The sequence below is a fragment of the Aegilops tauschii genome, chromosome 7 (assembly GCF_002575655.3).
Source record: "Aegilops tauschii subsp. strangulata cultivar AL8/78 chromosome 7, Aet v6.0, whole genome shotgun sequence".
NCBI classification, from domain to species: domain Eukaryota; kingdom Viridiplantae; phylum Streptophyta; class Magnoliopsida; order Poales; family Poaceae; genus Aegilops; species Aegilops tauschii.
In genome coordinates, this window is record NC_053041.3 from 44,376,033 (window position 1) to 44,395,146 (window position 19,114).

General features: G+C 43.9%; 1 protein-coding gene and 2 pseudogenes across 1 annotated transcript; all 3 read left to right on the forward strand.

The window, feature by feature from the left end:
* Window positions 1-11,267: 11,267 nt before the first annotated feature.
* Window positions 11,268-13,373, forward strand: LOC141026547 (probable receptor-like serine/threonine-protein kinase At4g34500; annotated as a pseudogene).
* Window positions 13,374-13,855: 482 nt separating this feature from the next.
* LOC141027809 (probable indole-3-pyruvate monooxygenase YUCCA10) lies at window positions 13,856-17,276 on the forward strand (annotated as a pseudogene).
* On the forward strand, window positions 16,365-16,940 carry LOC141026739 (probable indole-3-pyruvate monooxygenase YUCCA11). Its single transcript, XM_073503586.1, has 3 exons — window positions 16,365-16,454; window positions 16,542-16,664; window positions 16,761-16,940. The coding sequence occupies exons 1-3, from the start codon at window positions 16,365-16,367 to the stop codon at window positions 16,938-16,940; spliced, it is 393 nt and encodes a 130-aa protein (XP_073359687.1).
* Window positions 17,277-19,114: the final 1,838 nt, after the last annotated feature.

Sequence of the window (19,114 nt, forward strand, 5' to 3'; positions counted from 1 at the left end):
TCCTCCACGTCGCTACACCAATGACTGTATCGCCCGCTCCTCGTCGCTGCACCACCCAGCAACTATATCGCCCGCCCCGAGGTGCTTGTCGGGTCACCACCCCGTGGCAAGTGCAGCTTCACCGCGACCTTGCTCTAGATACCAAATGTTGGAAATTCACCCTTAGGATCGGTCACATCAAATCACACGATGAACACGCACACACAAAACTGATAGCCAAGGGCCCGTATCGAGCCCTTTGTTTTTCTCTTTATTTCTATTTTCTAGTTTTCTCTCCACGGTTACAAAACTCACCCAACGCTGCGTATATATACACATAGCCAGGACCAACTATCCTACTCGAAGCTGACTCACCCAAGCCAACACGTACCAAAGCCGAAACTAATCCAATTCCTATACGTACTACTTCCACTAGTAGAAAAAGAGGCTTCCATACGCCCCCATTAGTCCCCAAAATAATCGAACCGCGACAAAAGGGGTCTTTAGTCGCGGTTCGGGAGGAGACCCGCGACCAACTATCTGGGACCCGCGACCAACTATCTGGGCCCAGCGCGCTCGGTCGACAGCTGGCGGACGGGAGGGGCTTTAGTCCCGGTTGGCCTGGCCAACCGGGACTAAAGGTCCCCGAAGGCCTTCAGTCGCGGTTGGCCAGGCCAACCGGGACTAAAGGCCCATCCAGCTGGCGGACGGGAGGGGCTTTAGTCCCGGTTGGCCTGGCCAACCGGGACTAAAGGTCCCCGTAGGCCTTTAGTCGCGGTTGGCGAGGCCAACCGGGACTAAAGGCCCATCCCTATATATAGGACTCAGCTCACTTCACAATTTTCAGAAGGGGGTGGTGGGTTTGCTTTTGGTTCCTCCTATGCACACAAGGTGTTCGATGAACTGCCCGAGAGCCTGAAACAAACATGATATGAAGTGTCCGAGCCACACTTGAGCTTTCTCATTTATTTTTCCTCCGCGATCGCGGTTAGCAACTTGAACCTTTCATGTGTCATTGATAAAATATGCATGTGTGTAGTTCATTGTTTAATTTGTATTATTTCTAGCTAGTTAGTTTAACAAATGCATGATGGTTAATTATATACTTTATATAATAATAATGCAGATGAATCGGCAATGGATGTACGGTCCCCGACTCTCCGGCGAGTTCACTACGGGTTTGAAAGATTTCCTCGTAGTGGCAAATGCGAACAAGCAGCGAGGTTTTATTATCTGTCCATGTGCTGTCTGTAAGAATCAGAAGGGTTACTCCTCCTCAAGAGAGGTTCACATGCACCTGCTTCGGCGCGGTTTCATGCGAAGCTATAATTGTTGGACCAAGCATGGAGAAAGAGGGGTTAGAATGGAAGAAGATGAAGAAGGGGATGATATCGATGACAACTATCATGATCATTTCGGTGATACTTTCATGGAGGATGATGCTGAAGGTGGGGAAGGGTTAGGTGAAGGTGAAGAAGAGGCACATGATGAGCCCGCTGATGATCTTGGTCGGACCATTGCTGATGCACGGAGACGCTGCGAAACTGACAAGGATAGGGAGAATTTGGATCGCATGTTAGAGGATCACAAAAAGTCGTTGTATCCAGGATGCGATAATAGTCTGAAAAAGCTGGGCTGCACACTGGATTTGCTAAAATGGAAGGCACAGGAAGGTGTAGGTGACTCATCATTTGAAAATTTGCTGAAAATGTTGAAGAATATGTTTCCGAAGAATAACGAGTTGCCCGCCAGTACGTACGAAGCAAAGAAGGTTGTCTGCCCTCTAGGTTTAGAGGCTCTGAAGATACATGCATGCATTAACGACTGCATCCTCTACCGCGGTGAATACGAGAATTTGAATGAATGCCCTGTATGCACTGCATTGCGTTATAAGATCAGAGGCGATGACCCTGGTGACGATGTTGAGGGCGAGAAACCCAGGAAGAGGGTTCCCGCCAAGGTGATGTGGTATGCTCCTATAATACCACGGTTGAAACGTCTGTTCATGAACAAAAAGCATGCCAAGTCGTTGCGATGGCACAAAGAGGACCGTAAGTCCGACGGGGAGTTGAGACACCCCGCTGATGGAACGCAATGGAGAAAGATCGACAGAGTGTTCAAAGATTTTGCAGCTGACACAAGGAACATAAGATTTGGTCTAAGTACTGATGGCATGAATCCTTTTGGCGAGCAGAGCTCCAGCCATTGCACCTGGCCCGTGACTCTATGCATCTACAACCTTCCTCCTTGGTTGTGCATGAAGCAGAAGTTCATTATGATGCCAGTGCTCATCCAAGGTCCAAAGCAACCCGGGAACGACATCGATGTGTACCTAAGGCCATTAGTTGATGAACTTTTACAGTTGTGGGCCAGACCTGGTGTACGTGTCTGGGATGAGCACAAAGGAGAGGAATTTGACCTACGAGCGTTGCTTTTTGTAACCATCAACGATTGGCCTGCTCTTAGTAACCTTTCGGGACAGACAAATAAGGGATACAATGCATGCACGCACTGCTTACATGAGACTGAAAGTGTACGTTTGGTTAATTGTAAGAAGAACGTGTACCTGGGTCATCGTCGATTTCTTCCCCGAAATCATAACGTAAGAAAGAAAGGCAAGCATTTCAACGGCAAGGCAGATCACCGGCCGAAGCCTGCGGAACGTACTGGTGCTGAGATATTTGATATGGTCAAGGATTTGAAAGTCATCTTTGGAAAGGGTCCTGGCGGACAATCAGTTCCGCGGGGAGTTGACGGGCACGCACCCATGTGGAAGAAGAAATCTATATTTTGGGAGCTAGAATATTGGAAAGTCCTAGATGTCCGCTCTGCAATCGACGTGATGCATGTTACGAAGAATATTTGCGTGAACCTGCTAAGCTTCTTGGGCGTGTATGGGAAGACAAATGATACAAAGGAAGCACAGCAGGACCAGCAACTTTTGAAAGACCCAGATGACCGGCATCCGGAATGGTTTCAAGGTCGTGCCAGCTACGCTCTTACCAAAGAAGAGAAGGTCATTTTTTTTTGAATGCCTGAGCAGTATGAAGGTCCCGTCTGGCTTCTCGTCGAATATAAAGGGAATAATAAACATGGCGGAGAAAAAGTTCCAAAACCTGAAGTCTCACGACTGCCACGTGATTATGACGCAATTGCTTCCGATTGCTTTGAGGGGGCTCCTACCGGAAAATGTTCGAGTAGCCATTGTGAAGCTATGTGCATTCCTCAATGCAATCTCTCAGAAGGTAATCAATCCAGAAGATCTACCACGGTTACAGAACGATGTGGTCCAATGCCTTGTCAGTTTCGAGTTGGTGTTCCCACCATCCTTCTTCGATATTATGACGCACCTCCTGCTCCACCTAGTCGAAGAGATTTCCATTCTCGGTCCTGTATTTCTACACAATATGTTCCCCTTTGAGAGGTTCATGGGAGTATTAAAGAAATATGTTCGTAACCGTGCTAGGCCAGAAGGAAGCATCGTCAAGGGCTATGGAAATGAGGAGGTAATTGAGTTCTGTATTGACTATGTTCCTGACCTTAAGCCGATTGGTATTCCTCAATCACGGCACGAGGGGAGACTAAGTGGAAAAGGCAAGATCGGAAGGAAATCCACGATATGTATGGACGGTCATTCTATGACTGAAGCACACCACATAGTTCTGCAAAATTCCAGCTTTGTGGCTCCGTACTTCGAGCAACACAAGAATATTTTACGCTCGGACAACCCGGGGAAGCCTGAATCCTGGATTAGAAAGGCCCACATGGAAACTTTCGGCAGTTGGTTGCGAAAACATTTAATGAATGACAATGATGTTGGAGATCAGCTGTACATGTTGGCCAAGAAACCATCTTCGACTATAACGATTTTCCAAGGGTACGAGATAAATGGGAATACATTTTACACCATCGCCCAAGATAAAAAGAGCACCAACCAAAACAGTGGTGTCCGCTTTGATGCAGCAACTGAGAATGGGCGAAAGGTCACATATTATGGTTACATAGAGGAGATATGGGAACTTGACTATGGACCCTCCTTTAAGGTCCCTTTGTTCCGGTGCAAATGGTTCAAGCTAACAGGAGGTGGGGTAAAGGTGGACGAGCAATACGGAATGACAATGGTGGATTTCAACAATCTTGGTTACCTTGACGAACCATTCGTCCTTGCCAAAGATGTCGCTCAGGTTTTTTATTTGAAGGACATGAGTAGCAAACCGAGGAAACGGAAAGATAAGAAACGAACAGTACATCATGCGATGATCCAAAGCGCCACATTGTTCTTTCAGGGAAAAGAAACATCGTGGGAGTGGAGGACAAGACAGACATGTCAGAAGATTATAATATGTTTGGTGAAATTCCGCCCTTCAAAGTGAACACTGACCCAAGCATTAAGTTAAATGATGAGGATGCTCCATGGATACGGCACAATCGTAAGCAAGCAGGGACACAAGGGAAGAATTGATGTGTAATAATTTATTGTACCAAACTTTGTATTTGGTCGATGAACTGAATGATGTATCAAACCTTTTGTCAAACCTTCAAGGGATCGATGAACTGAATTTTTTGATATATTATTTGTATTTTTAAGATTTTAAAATGAATTAGTTTTATTTTTCTGATTTTTTTATATATAATTGTATTTTTAAGATTTTAAAATGAATTAGAAACAAAATAATATAAACTTTAATAAAATATATAAGTACAAACAAAATAAAATAAATTTTAATAACATAAATAAAATTTATGACACTAAAATTATCAAAGTATTTTCTGTTCAAAACATTATAAGCAACCTCTAGTATTTTTGAAACTAAAATTATATAAAATTGATTCAACTAAAAATATCGAAGTATTTTCTGTTCAAAATCATTGAAAGCTAAAAGAATTTTCATAAAGAACTTTTTTTCTTAGAAACTTTAATAGCAAAAATAATTATCATAAAGTAAAATAAATAAGTAATTAGAAACAAAATAAAATAAAATAAATAAGTTTTTTGTTGTAAGTAGAAACAAAACAAAATAAATAAAGCAAAAAAGAAAACAAAAAACAGGCAAAAAGTAAAAAATATGCCACCTACTGGGCCACCACGGCCTGAATACGACTAGTAACCCATCGATGGGCCAGGATTCAGGCCCGCAGAAGGCCCAGTAGGCTCATCAGGCATAGCAGTCACAATTAGGCCCGTAAGCCTGCAATGGAGAGGAGCTCAAGAGGGGAGCGGCAGTGGGGCTTATAAACCACTGCGCGCCCCTCTCAACTAGCGAGGTGGGACTAAACTAACGAGGGGAGCGGCAGTGGTAGCAGCACAATGCCTTTAGTCGCGGTTGGGGAGGCGGACCGCGACTAAAGGGTACCCTTTAGTCGCGGTTGTTGTCCCCAACCGCGACTAAAGGGTCTTTGTGCGCGGGAACGAAAGCGGCGCCAAAACCCTTTAGTCCCGGTTGGGGAGGAGGACCGCGACTAAAGGTCGCGGTTGGTGTGGCCAACCGCGACTAAAGGGTACCTTTAGTCGCGGTCCGCCTCCCCAACCGGGACTAAAGGTACGTCTATATATACTGCACTTAGCAGTTTCCGCCACTTCCCATTCTCCTCTCTCGACGCCGAAGGCCTGCCCCGACGCCGATCGCCGCCCGACGCCCTGCCCCGACGCCGAAGCCCTGCCCCGACGCCGACGCCGACGCCGAAGCCCTGCGCGCCGCCGCCCCCGTCCCCAGTGAGCGCCGCCGCCGCCCGTGCCCTGCCCTTAGCGCTCCGCCGCCGCCGCAGCGTGCCCGTGGCCCTTGCCCGCCCTTGCCCGCCGCCCGACGCCCTGCCGCCCGCCGCCCGCCGTCCGCTGCCCCTGCCTGCCATCCTCCGCGCGCCGGCAGAAGAAGAAGAAGGAAGAAGATAAAGGAAGAAGAAGAAGAAAGAAAAAGGAAAAAGGAAGAAGAAGAAAGAAGGAAGAAGAAAACAAAAGAAAAACAGAAGAAAAACAAGAAAAAGGAAGAAAAAAGGAAAAAGGAAGAAAACAAAAGAAAACAAAAGAAAAAGGAAGAAGAAAGCAAAAAAGAAAACAAAAGAAAACACAAGAAAAACAAACAGAAGAAAAAAAACAGAAGAAAAAAGGAAAAAGGAAAAAAGGAAACAAAAGAAAACACAAGAAAAACAAACAGAAGAAAAAAACTGAAGAAAAAAGGAAAAAGGAAAAAGGAAGAAAAAAACAGAAGAAAAACAAAAGAAAACAGAAGAAAAAAAGAAGAAAGAAAAAGGAAGAAGAAAAAAATAAAAACCAAATGAAAACCAAATGAAAACCAAAAGAAAGAAGAAAGAAAAAGGAAGAAGAAAAAAAATGAAAACACAATGAAAGAAGAAAGAAAAAGGAAGAAGAAAAAAAGAAGAAGAAAGGAAGAAGAAAGGAAGAAGAAGAAAGAAAGAAGAAAGAAAAAGGAAGAAGAAAAAAGGAAGAAGAAAAAAAGAAGAAAGAAAAAGGAAGAAGAAAAAAGGAAGAAGAAAAAAAGAAGAAAGAAAAAGGAAGAAGAAAAAAGGAAGAAGAAAGAAAAAGGAAGAAGAAAAAAAAGAAAACAAAACAAAAGAAACCAAATGAAAACCAAAAAGAAAGAAGAAAGAAAACCAAATGAAAACCAAAAGAAAGAAGAAGAAAAAAAGGAAGAAGAAAAAAAGAAAGAAGGAAGAAAGAAGAAAAAGGAAGAAGAAAAAAAGGAAGAAGAAAAAAAGAAAGAAGAAAGAAAGAAGAAAGAAAAAGGAAGAAGAAAAAAAGAAGAAAGAAAAAGGAAGAAGAAAAAAATGAAAACCAAATGAAAACCAAAAGAAAGAAGAAAGAAAAAGGAAGAAGAAAAAAAGAAGAAGAAAGGAAGAAGAAAGGAAGAAGAAAGAAAGAAAGAAGAAAGAAAAAGGAAGAAGAAGAAAGAAAGAAGAAAGAGGAAGAAGAAAGGAAGAAGAAGAAAAAAAGAAGAAAAAAGGAAGAAGAAAGAACCAAATGAAAACCAAAAAGAAAAACAAAGAAAACAAAACAAAATACTTGGCAGTGCTCAATAATCTTATTTTTTAATTCCTCCTCCTGTATGTCCCCTTAATCTTATTTTTTAATTCCTTTATACTTAAAGAATTTTTACTACATGCAGGAGTGACATATGGCGGACGATAGAGCCGAGCCGCTTAGGGATCCGGAGGCTGAACGTTATCTAATGGGCATCATCAACAACGAGATTCCTTATGTGCGAGGCTCAGAATATGAGCAAGAAGAGGATGTAGTCTCTTCTTTTCTGAACCTTGAAGGTGGAACAGAGATTGTCGATGATCAAGAAGGTGAAGGAACGGACATTGTCGACGGAGGTCAACCGTCAACAAACGACGATCTCGAATTGCAAGTAGCAACCACCTCCGGCGAGGTATATATATACATTGAGCCTCTCGTGATACAAACTTACTGAAATGTGAATACATATGTATTAACGCGCGCGACTCTCTTTCTTTTTTTAGCCCTCCGGATCGAGTACGACAAAGCATGGCAAATCCAAGGAGATGAAAACAGGAGAAACATATGCCATTGAGTTTGTCAGTGAAACTGGCAAGCCCCTACAGCACACCTCAAAGTTTATCAACCAATGCGGAGTCGTTGTTAGAGACAACGTCCCGATCACCGTCCAGGAATGGAAGGAGCCAAAGAAGGCACGTATTGGTTTCAGTTTTGTCGACAAGAGAACGAAAAAGGATTGCTGGAGAAAGCTTATGGAACATTTCATTCTACCTCCGGAATACAACAAAGTCGATGAATTCGGTAACGAGGTTCCGGGTGGACGTCAGAGGAGGAGGCTAGTTAAAGAGTTCGCTCTTCAGAAGATGGGCGAAGCATTCCGGAACTTCAAGAAAAATTTAACCCGTGACTATGTCAACAAGGGCAAGACTCCGGATTTCAATGGACAACATGAGAAACTGAAAGATGATTGGCCAGAATTTGTGAGGCAAAAGCAATCGGAGCATTTCAAGGAAATATCGAAAAAAAATAAGGATAATGCGAGTAAGAAAAAGTTCCATCATATTATGGGGCCAGGAGGATACCGCCTTTCGGAGCCTAGGTGGCAGAAGATGGAGGAGGACCTGAGGGTGCGAGGAATCCCTCTAGGTACAGAGGGATGGGACCCAAGGGCCAAAAGCTGGTGGTACGGGCATGGGGGATCGCTAGACCCGGAGACAGGGGTGTGTGTTCACCGGCAGAGACAGTTTGCTCCCACCCAAGCCCTTATTGACGCAATGACCCAAGCTCAAGAGGGCTTGATCAAGTTCAACAGAGAGAAAGACGCACTGACAACAGCCCTCGGGAATGATGAACACGGAGGACGTGTACGAGGCAAAGGCAAAGTTCCGTGGAAAGTAGGGTTTTCCCAGGACAATGACCCGTACTGTTACAGAAGCCGTAAGAGAAAGACGGACCGGGATGCAGATCTTATGACGAAGTTTGCATCGGAACTCCATGAGTTGAAGCAGACCGTGCATGAACTAGTAAAAGAAAAATCGGCTGCAGGGCCGCATGAAGATCATGAAGCGGATCGCGGAAGCCAGCAGCGGAGAAGCAGCGTGGCTTCCACGGATGCCCCGCCTGGTGCTAGTGCACCGATGATCGAGATTCGTGCACCGGAGCCTCACTACCCCGTGGATGATGTAAAGGAGATGAAAGAATGTGATCTGCATTATCCCGTGGGGAACGTTTCCACGAAGGTAGCTAGCGGCAGTGCTTTACCCTGTACACCTGGAGCACTCCACCACAACAACCCCATTGCATATGGCTATGCTCGTGTCACGGTGGAAGACATAGTCCAAGGGTTTGAGGACCTGGAGATTGACAAACCTACACCCGAAGGGGAGAGAAGACTTGGAGATGTCAAGCGCCAGTTCATTCTATGGAAAAAGAAGTACATAGTGTTTCCAGGCGAGGCGCCAAGGCTAGCAAGTCCACCCCCCTCCGATGGTGGTGGTGGTGGTGGTGGCGGTGGTGGCGGTGGTGGTGGTCGTGGTGGTTCACCTACACCTCCTTCACGCCATTCGACGCCGTCCCCCGATCCACAACCTTCGGCGGGTACGACGCCCCCCAATCCTCCTCCGGCGGGTACGACGCCCCCCAATCCACCTCCGGCGAAGAAGCAGAAGCAGGCGGACAGCAAGGAAACCCGCTCCTGGACTATTAACCCGGACCCTTATGTACCTAAGACCACAAGGGTACCGGAGCCATCACTGAAGCCTCTCCTCCCAAGGCCTGGGGAACTTAGTGAAGCTGAAACCAAATTGGCCGCGTCTGCTGATGATGAGAAATGGAAGGCAGATATGAAGGTGATAAAAGAGCCTGAGCCCAAGCAAGTATTCACTGAGAAGCAAAAGAAGTGGGCTAAGGATTTTTTGACGACACCATCCCAAGCCGAGCTGAATATGCCTGACGACTATGGACATGAACTTCGTAGGCAAGCAAAAATATTGAAGGAGGAGAAAGAAGAAAGTAAAAAAAGCGGGAAACAAGTTGACCAGCTCGGGATGCAGAAGAAACAATCGATCCCCCCGCTCATAGTGAAAGCCGGTCCGGAAGAGGACCCCGAGATCATAGCAGCTGCGGCAGCACTTGGATTGACTGTAGCGAGTGCCATGAAACAAGCGTCCGAGATGGGTTTGACTCTTCGTGCCTTCTTAGGCCTTGAGGATGCGCCAGTATGTGAGATAGCATTACAATATGTGCGGAATGGGCCTCTCGTCGAGCCTGCGCGGGAGAAGAGTCTACCGCCACAAATGTGAAATCTGCTACGTTGGTACAAGCAATTCATAACATGGGCCGACAAAGAATATATTTATGCGGATGTTACAGAGGAGCATCACACCAAACGGTACTCTGTACAAGTTCATATGAGTGAATTGTTCCAGCTGTTCAATCTGCGCGACCTCGACAAATCTATGCTGAGTTGCTACGTTCTGTAAGTGATTTATTTCTACCTCATCTCGTTCTTCATTGCCTACACTATATATATATATATATATATATATATATATATATATATTGTCCTAACTATATTGTTGCGTACGCTATTATGCAGATTGAAGATTTGGGAATGCAAAATAAGAAATATTCATGATGTTGGGTTCATTGACCCACATATCGTTAATGGACATGTGTTACAATATCACCCCGAAGACGTGGAGAAAGACTTGTACAAGTTTCTTAGAAAGCATCAACTCAAAAGTCATATTCTATTTCCTTACCATTTTGGGTGAGTGTTTCTCTCTTGTGCCCATTCTCTTTTGTTTACTCCATGCATGGTATGTCTAATCGATGAGTTATGCATGACTGTGCATGTAACGTGTCCGCAGGTTCCACTGGATTCTGCTAAATATTGAACTTCACACCTCCAGAGTTCTAATCATGGACTCTATGGATTCGGATCCAAAGCGTTGGGCCGACATGAGAAAAATGCTGCAAAAGTAATTATTTTCAATCATTTGAGCTCTATATCGATCGGTCTCTTTCGTTCATTTCCTAATATCAAGTAACTAATAACTCCCTTGTTTATTTAATTTTCTTTGCCCTGTAGGGTTTGGAGATGGTTCTCAGAAGAAATTGTCGGTGAATTCAAACATGAGCTAGATTTCAGAAGGTTAGTTAATGTGGATAAGCAGCCACCGGGGACCAATCTATGTGGATACTATGTTTGTGAGAACATCCGGAGACTAACCTCTGAGCGGAAGGCATCGGATAGCGTGCGGAACGCGATGGATAACTTGCGGAGGAGGCTTAATCCAGAAGCTCGCTTCCGACCAATTCAAGATGAATTAGCAGGATTTTTCTTCAGGGAAGTCATCAATCCTAAAGGAGAACACTATACCGAGGACGCAGACATTTATATGCATACCCGAGATTGAAACTTGTTCGAAGTTGTATATGGTCCTCCATCCTAATTGTGTATGGAAACTTGTTCGAAGTTGTATATGGTCCTCCATCCTAATTGTGTATGGAAACTTGTTCGAAGTTGTATATGGTCACCCGAGATTGAATATATATTATATATTCCTCTTGAATTCTTCTTGTTTGAAATTTCATATGCATGTATATAGTATCGTACAATATGTGTACTGAAACTTCATCAAAATTAAAACAAAACACAAAATAAAATATAAAAGAAATAAAATACTACAAATTAGAAAGAAAGCAGGTTTAGGGGGGCTAAAACCCTAAACCTGCGGACGAGGCCTTTAGTCCCGGTTAGCCACGAGAACCGGGACTAAAGGTCCTCCGCCCCGACGGACCCCTGGCGGCCACGTGGACGGGCCTTTAGTCCCGGTCAGCCACGAGAACCGGGACTAAAGCCTTTAGTCGCGGTTCGTAAGTGGCGCGACTAAAGGGGGTCTTTAGTCGCGCATATTTAGTCCCGGTTGCACAGCCGGGACTAAAGGCTGTTGTGAACCGGGACTAAAGGGCTTTTTTCTACCAGTGTTCTCAGTAACTCCTGGCATACAAGCCAACGAGACACCAAATCGGACTCTCCTAATCACCGGCTACCTTGATTACGCTTATACTAATTCTTACGAAACTCAACTAGTAAAGCTCACACACATATAATTGTTCGGATTATTCAAACATAGTCGGCGATGAGCGCCGCAAGAGGAGCCTAAATGGCTCACAAACAACAAAAAAGTATGAAAATTTATTTATTCTATTATTACCCACTAGTCTGTTTATGCCTATATTCGTAGCCTGGCTGTCCGGCAGCAGTACAGATTATATAGTAATAGCGCACTTACCGGAGTGGTCACTGACAGACGCCTCCCACCCCTCCGCCACGCAAGCGACACCGGCCCCAGGAAATGCCTCTGCCTGCGCGCCATCTCCATCTCCATCCTCGTACTCACCAGCTGACATCAGAGCAGCTTCAACGCGCCGACCCTAATGGACACGCGCTTTGTCCGCTTTTTGTCTGTTTGGGTCGGGTCGTCCGCCCCCCTTTTTGTTTGGGACAGCCGTGCGCCCAACCGGCCGACCCAATTCACATCCGCGCAGAAAACCATGCAAAATGAACTGCGCACCAACAAAAATAGCAACTTCTGATCGTCTTAACTGAAGGAATACCCTGAACTCTTTGAGAAGGCACAGAACTTCTTCAGATTCACCGATCTTTGTTGTGGCTTTCAAATTTACCCCCCAAAAAAAAGCATTTTGCTTTCAAATTAGTTACTGTACGTCTTTGGTCTCAAACTAATTATGAACAGGCATCTCTCTTTATCTTTCAATAATTATTAATGTATATATATCTTTGCAGAAAGAGGGAGTACTATTGAATGTTAATAAATAATTCTTCTGCAGGTTGATACATCCTTCACAAGACCACTTCACGCGCTACCCGGCCGCTGAAAATGGCCGTTTCGCGCCGGCTCCGGCGCAGCAGCTGTCTTGCTGCAACGCTGCCTACTGTGCTCAATGCGCAAAGCATAGTGAACCACCTTACTGAAACTAATCAGAGAAGCATGTGGGCTAGCAGAAGGATAGTGGAGGACGAACAACTGTACATAATCCATGTTCAGGGCAATGCTGGCATCGGTCTCCCAGTTACGCTGGTCGTCAAGAAGCTCCAGAGTGTGGATGGAATAGTGGACGGTAATCTAGAGAACCGCTGCAAGTCAGAGATGATCCTATAAGCCAGCATCTGTCACGACAACATCGTCAACAGCCTACACTTCATCCAGAAGACGCGATGATGCTCGTTCACACGTACGAGGTGAATGGCAGCCTTGACCACTGGCTGCACTAGCGGAGGAGGGCGAACCACCGCTCAGCTGGCCGCAGAGGAAGGCCATCGCCATTGGCGTGGCCCAAGGGCTCTGCCACTTACACCATGGATGCAATAGACCGATTGTCCACCACAACATCACCTCTAATAACATCTTGCTTGATCAGGAGTTGAATGCCAAGATCGCCAGTTTTGGTGCTGCACAGATGAACATGGCCGGGCTCAACCAACCATTGCCTATCGCGGGGTTTGTATTTGGTAGCTTTGGATATACAGCTCCAGGTATGGTGAGCGATCTATGCTTGCAATGAAATTCCGTCTTATAACTAGCATGATCATTTACTAAATAGCCATATAATTGGTTATTTGTAGAATATGGGAGGGCACTTGCTTTTATCCGTGCACGATGTGGTTGCAATGCTTGAAAACAGGAAGTTTTCATAATGCTATTGAAACGGTGTTTGTTCTGTTTCTGTCTGCTTCGCACATGCCTATATGACGTAACACTTCTGTTGAATCTTTAATGATGTTAGTATTTGGAGTGATTGCTAATTTGGAAGTTGCAAAATGAACTTTCTTGTTACAGAATATTGAGTTAATTAGGCAGCACAGCATTCTCATGTTTCTGACATCGAAATCTTGAATTCTTAGGAAGTATCCCCTCTAGATGTTTGCAGGAGAGCCAAATTATGTTCTTCTTGGGCACCCAATGGAAAGGAACAATGAAGAGCACACCTATTCTGCTGAAATGGATAATCACTAACTGGTAGGCTGTAGTGATGTATATATATATATATATATATATATATATATATATATATATATATATATATATATATATATATATATATATATATACACATCACTAGTTAGTTTGTACGGTGACTATATGAAAGATGTTGTCAGATGTGTCTGCCTGGATTTAAATAGTTTATCAGGGTATCTTGTATCTTCGATACATCACTAGTGAGGGTGTTGTCGAACTGAAGGGCGAAGGGCATGTGAGCTTATTTGAGAAGCATGACATCGTAATGCTTCTCGCATCCAATATAAGCTGACCATGCCAAGCAAGAAATATCAGCCAAAATGAAGTCCATGAGAAAACAAAGTGGGTCTCAACTGCTCTAGCTTTCAAGAATGAGTTCTTCGTAGGATGGGATAGCACATCCAAAATTATGTTAGTCTTTGGAGTGCTTGCTCCTTGGAAACTTGCAAAGGGAACTTTCTTGTTAGGGAATATTGAGTGAAGTAGGTAATATAACATTCTGATGTTTCTGACAGCAAAGCCCTTGCTGTTCTGTACTGCACATCGTGGATTCTTAGGAAGTATTCCTTGCAGGGATATTTGCAGGAGAACAAATTTATGATCTTTCTGTGCGGGGACCTAATGAAAACAATCAGATGACACAACTATTTTATCGTTTGAAACTTATAAATGTATCTAACAGATACTCATTGTAAATTGCAATGCTGTTGTATTGTGATTACATGAAAGCCAATGTTGCCCGTTTCCTGTGTGAATTTAAAGAATTTGTCTGTTGCTTCAGTTCCCAACCTTTTGTGTTTCACAAATTCTTATCAGGGTATCTTATTTCTTTCAGATACGTCACCAGTGATGTTCTCGAAGTGAAGGGCAAAGTGCCATGTGAGGTCAGCTCCTGATGAACTGACATTGACTGAACTTATGTTCAGTGGTACTTTGAAAGATGCTACTGTAGAGCAGATGGTGGCTCTGCTTTCTTTCCTTGTTTGGCGAGAAAAGCTTCAGGATGCCCCAAAGCCACGGTAGGAGCAAGAGACAACTCAAATGGTTGCTTGAATGCAAGGTACCTAATATACTACTCCCTCCGTTCCATAATTCTTGTCGTGGTTGGAGGAAGTAGTAAACAACCTATTGCTGATGTCACAACAATATATTAGCTCCACAACTGATCCTAATACCAGAACCTATTGTTATGGCCTTGCCCATGACAGATCCAGATCTACGTGATGAAATTGCAATGTCCTAACATTTCCCCATGTACAGGTTTACAACCTTCTTATTACTTGGCTCGTACTGTTCTTGTTCATGTAAGGATATGACAGAAACAAGGGTGCTCTACTGCAATTTTTGTTTTAAGTTGTTGCTGCCTGGATGGCTATGTCTTGAGAAATACATCAGTTTAAACTGAATATGTGGAATGCCGTCAGTACCAGCTGAATGTGTCAAACTGATGTGGTTACAAATTAATCAGTGTGCAAAGCCAGTTGATAAGTTTCCAAAAAAACCAATCGATCAAGAGTGCGTTTCCTGCCTATTCTGTATCCCCTATAATGTATCAGGACATGCTTTCACACAAACGTTTCAATATTTAGATGGAATACTAGTACACACCAGGATAAGGTGTCAATAAATCTTTACCTTTTTCATTCCTAGTTCTAAATAGATTGACACATGAAGCATACCAGTATATATATGCCCACATATGCATCAAAGATTCATCAAGAAAACAAGCAAACACTCCAGCCTACAATTGCAACCATCCCACAACTCTGTCAACTCTTCTCTTTGAAATGGAGAATGTTGTTGTGTTGATTGTTGGCGCTGGGCCAGCAGGCCTTGCAACAGCAGCATGCCTTAGCCAATTCTCAATTCCCTATCTCATTGTCGAGCGTGAAAGTTGCAGCGCGTCGCTTTGGCGCAGCCGCGCCTACGATCGCCTCAACATGCATCTTGCAAAGGAGTTCTGTGAGTTGCCACACATGTCATACCCACTAAATGCGCCAACATACATACCAAAAACCTTATTTGTGAAGTACTTGGATGATTGTGTTGAGCGTTTCAACATTCAACCCAAGTATCTCACTAGTTTGGAGTCATCCACATTTGACAATGGCGAAAATGTTGGTCCATCGCGGCACATGACATGGCAAAGAGCACAATAGTCAGGTTCACAGAAAAGTTTCTTGTTGTGGCAAGTGGTGAGAATAGTGCAGAGAATATTCCAATGATCCCCGGACTGCAAAGTTTCCCGGGTGATGTCATCCACTCCTCAAGCTACAAGTCAGAAAAGAGCTACTCTGGCATGAATGTATTGGTCGTTGGATCTGGCAACTCTGGAATGGAATTTGCTTATGACCTTGCGGCCCATGGTGCCAATACTTCAATCATTATACGAAGCCCGGTATGTACACACATTATATATATTTTTTGGCCTGGAAACACTAGGGGATCCCCCCACCCCCACCGTATGGGCAGTATATATTTTCAGTGGGTACATAGCAATTTCTTATTATAGTCTCCACTAGAAGGATGCAATTATTCAGAGTTATTAATAGAAAGTATTTCATGGTATAGAGTGATAGACTGTTTTATAACATGCACAAACAACTAAACAATTAGACGAACACCGAAAAAATAACTCTTGAAAGAATATGATTCAATGAAATTTTACTTTATGATGCAGGACTTCAAAAGAGATGTGACATGTTTTGTTGTTGCAGATTCATGTAATGACAAAGGAATTAATCCGGTTGGGGATGACACTTGCTCGCCGTCTTCCATTGAATTTAGTGGATAACCTCCTTGTGATGGCGGCGAATTTAATATTTGGAGACCTATCAAGGTATCACATTAGAAGGCCAAAAATGGGTCCAATGATCCTCAAGTCAGAAACCGGCCGATCCGCTGTTATTGATGTTGGCACTGTTGGGTTAATCAAAAAAGGTATCATCAAAGTAAGTATATCCTTGACATGACATAAGTTTCATAACAGATGTTGTCTTCATATGCCAAGTTATCAATATTATATTCATCTCCTATAGATACAAGGGAGCATTAGTAAGATCATGAGCTATATAGTTGAATTTTGGTGCAGTAAAAAAATATCATTTGACGCGATTGTGTTTGCAACTGGATACAAAAGCACAACAAATATATGGCTCAAGGTAACAACATCGATGTTTGAATATGTCTGAGTTTGTTTTCTTGGTGCAACAATTGTTAAATCTGCTAACAAGCTCCATGTTGTTTTTTTATCCCAGAATGGTGAGAACATGTTAAATGGCAATGGACTGCCCATCAAAGAATATCCGAATCATTGGAAAGGTGAAAATGGGGTCTACTGTGCTGGGTTAGGAAGGAGAGGATTGGCTGGTATTGCAGCAGATGCCAAGAATATCGCCAATGACATCAAATCAATGATAGGCGTTATGTCCAGCTAAATTATCAAATCAGTGAATGTGTCTTCTACAACGCGATGCCTTCCATTGCTAGGCTCCTCAACAAGATCAAGGATGAGATCCGATGCAGGGCTAGGGCAGGGGCACAAGGCCCGTGGGTTGTTCTGCACCAATCCTGGGATGTCTACTGAGTTGTATGATGTACTATAAAATTAACCTCCTAGGAGGGCTGTAACTTTTCCCCATCCTTTCAATGCAATGAAACACAAAGGTCTTTTGCGTTTTCTCGATTTTTTTATCTTTTACATGTAGTTTACCAGGGCTAGTGTGCTAGACGGTTGATTCTTTGAGAAATCTATCCACCGCCACATGTCTATCTTTGATAGAACTAAATTTTTGTTTATTTCAAGGTTCATATGTGCCAGGGAGTAAGCATTACTTTTATAATATAATCAAGGGCTTTATACTCACATGGTGCAAAGAGCATTGTAATTTTTGTTGAATTGTTACCTACAGTATTTTATTTACTTGAATCTACATATGCAAAAGTCATCCGCTTGAACATGATGTTTAACAACAAGGGATTAAGTGCAATTAATACAATCCCAAATCATGAACATCAAATGGTGCAAAAGATTATCAAGTCAAAGTTGTTCATTGTTTCACGTCAGATACACACGAGTAATTGTAGTAGCTTCCAAGTTTTTATTTATTAATTGCCAAATGAAAATCAAATTGATGATTTCTAGAAATATGATGGTAATTGAAATGAATGGTAACAATGTATCCCAATATTTGCTTGATATGTACATGATTCAGCACCAATCTTCAAGCGAGGACAGGATTTCATTCCATATTAATTAGTGAAAACTAATTTCCAGTTTAATCTACCACCGAGCACAAACGTAATTACCTTCTCAGAACCACCTTCAGCAGTTGCTTCGCCACTTCCTTTAGAGTTTAGGCATTCTCTGGCATTTCTTCCCTTTCTGCAGAGGCAAGGAGAATGAAGTGTACCTCAGTTTGCGCTTTGTTATCATAGGCATGGCATCCAGATTTCGTCGATTATAACTACCATTTATCAATGTGCAAATGGAATTGCTAGAACTAGTCGGCGATGAGCACAGCAAGAGGAGCCAAAATGGCTCACAAACAACAAAAAAAGGTATGTTCATTTCTTTATTTCTATTATTACCCACTATTCTGTTTATGCATGTATTCGTAGCCCGGCTGTCCGGCAGCAGTACAGATTGTATAGTAGTAGCGCACCTACCGGAGTGGTCACTGGTCGACGACTCGCGCGGCAGAGCACCGGCCCCGGGAAATTCCTCTGCCTACGCGTCATCTCCATCTCCATCCTCGTACCCGCCAGCTGACCTCAGAGCAACTCCAACACACCGATCCAAAAGGACACGCGCTTTGTCCATTTTTCGTCCGTTTGGGTAAGGTCGTCCACCCCCTTCTGTGTTTGGCTCGGCCATGCATCCAACCGGCCGACCCAATTCACGTACGCGCAGAAAACCTATGAATTATAAAAAGGCTTGTGGCTATAGATCATGCTAGCGGCCATGCCATCGCCCAGAGTTAATGCCGGTGCCATGCCAGCGATTGACACACATGCATCCTTCTAAAAAACACCATACAGCTCATGCTAGCGCACTTGCCAGCAGCTGGCACACATGCCAGCACATAGAAGGGGCGTGAGTTCAACCACGTCATCTCGAGCGTGGTCCTGCCGACACACTTGCCGGCATACAAAAAAAGATGGCGCTCTCCGCCATAATCACTCGTCATCGAACTTGAGCATATCGGTCTGCATCTTCTCGAACGAAGGTTTCTTCCTCGGGGACACCATGCTCAAGTCCACCTTCATGATCTCCACCCCCTTCGTCTTGCAAGCGAGCGCCACTTCTTTTTCCTTGGTCTTGGCATTAGTGGCCTCGATTTTGAGCATCTTCATTTGCTTCTCCACCTCCATCTCAAGCTTCTTGGCTTGCTTCTCCGCCTCCATCTCGAGCCTCTTCCTTTGTATCACCATGAAGGCCTTCATTTGCTCTTCTTTGTCTTGCCGGCCCTTCTCCTCCCTTATGTCCTTCTTGGTCATCATGCCTTCCAATGTTGCATGCAAGGCAATCAACGCCGCACCACGATTGTCCTCTTTCTTGGAGTTGGTCTTTCCCCTCGGCTGCGGCTTCTCTTCCTCGTCATCCTCGACG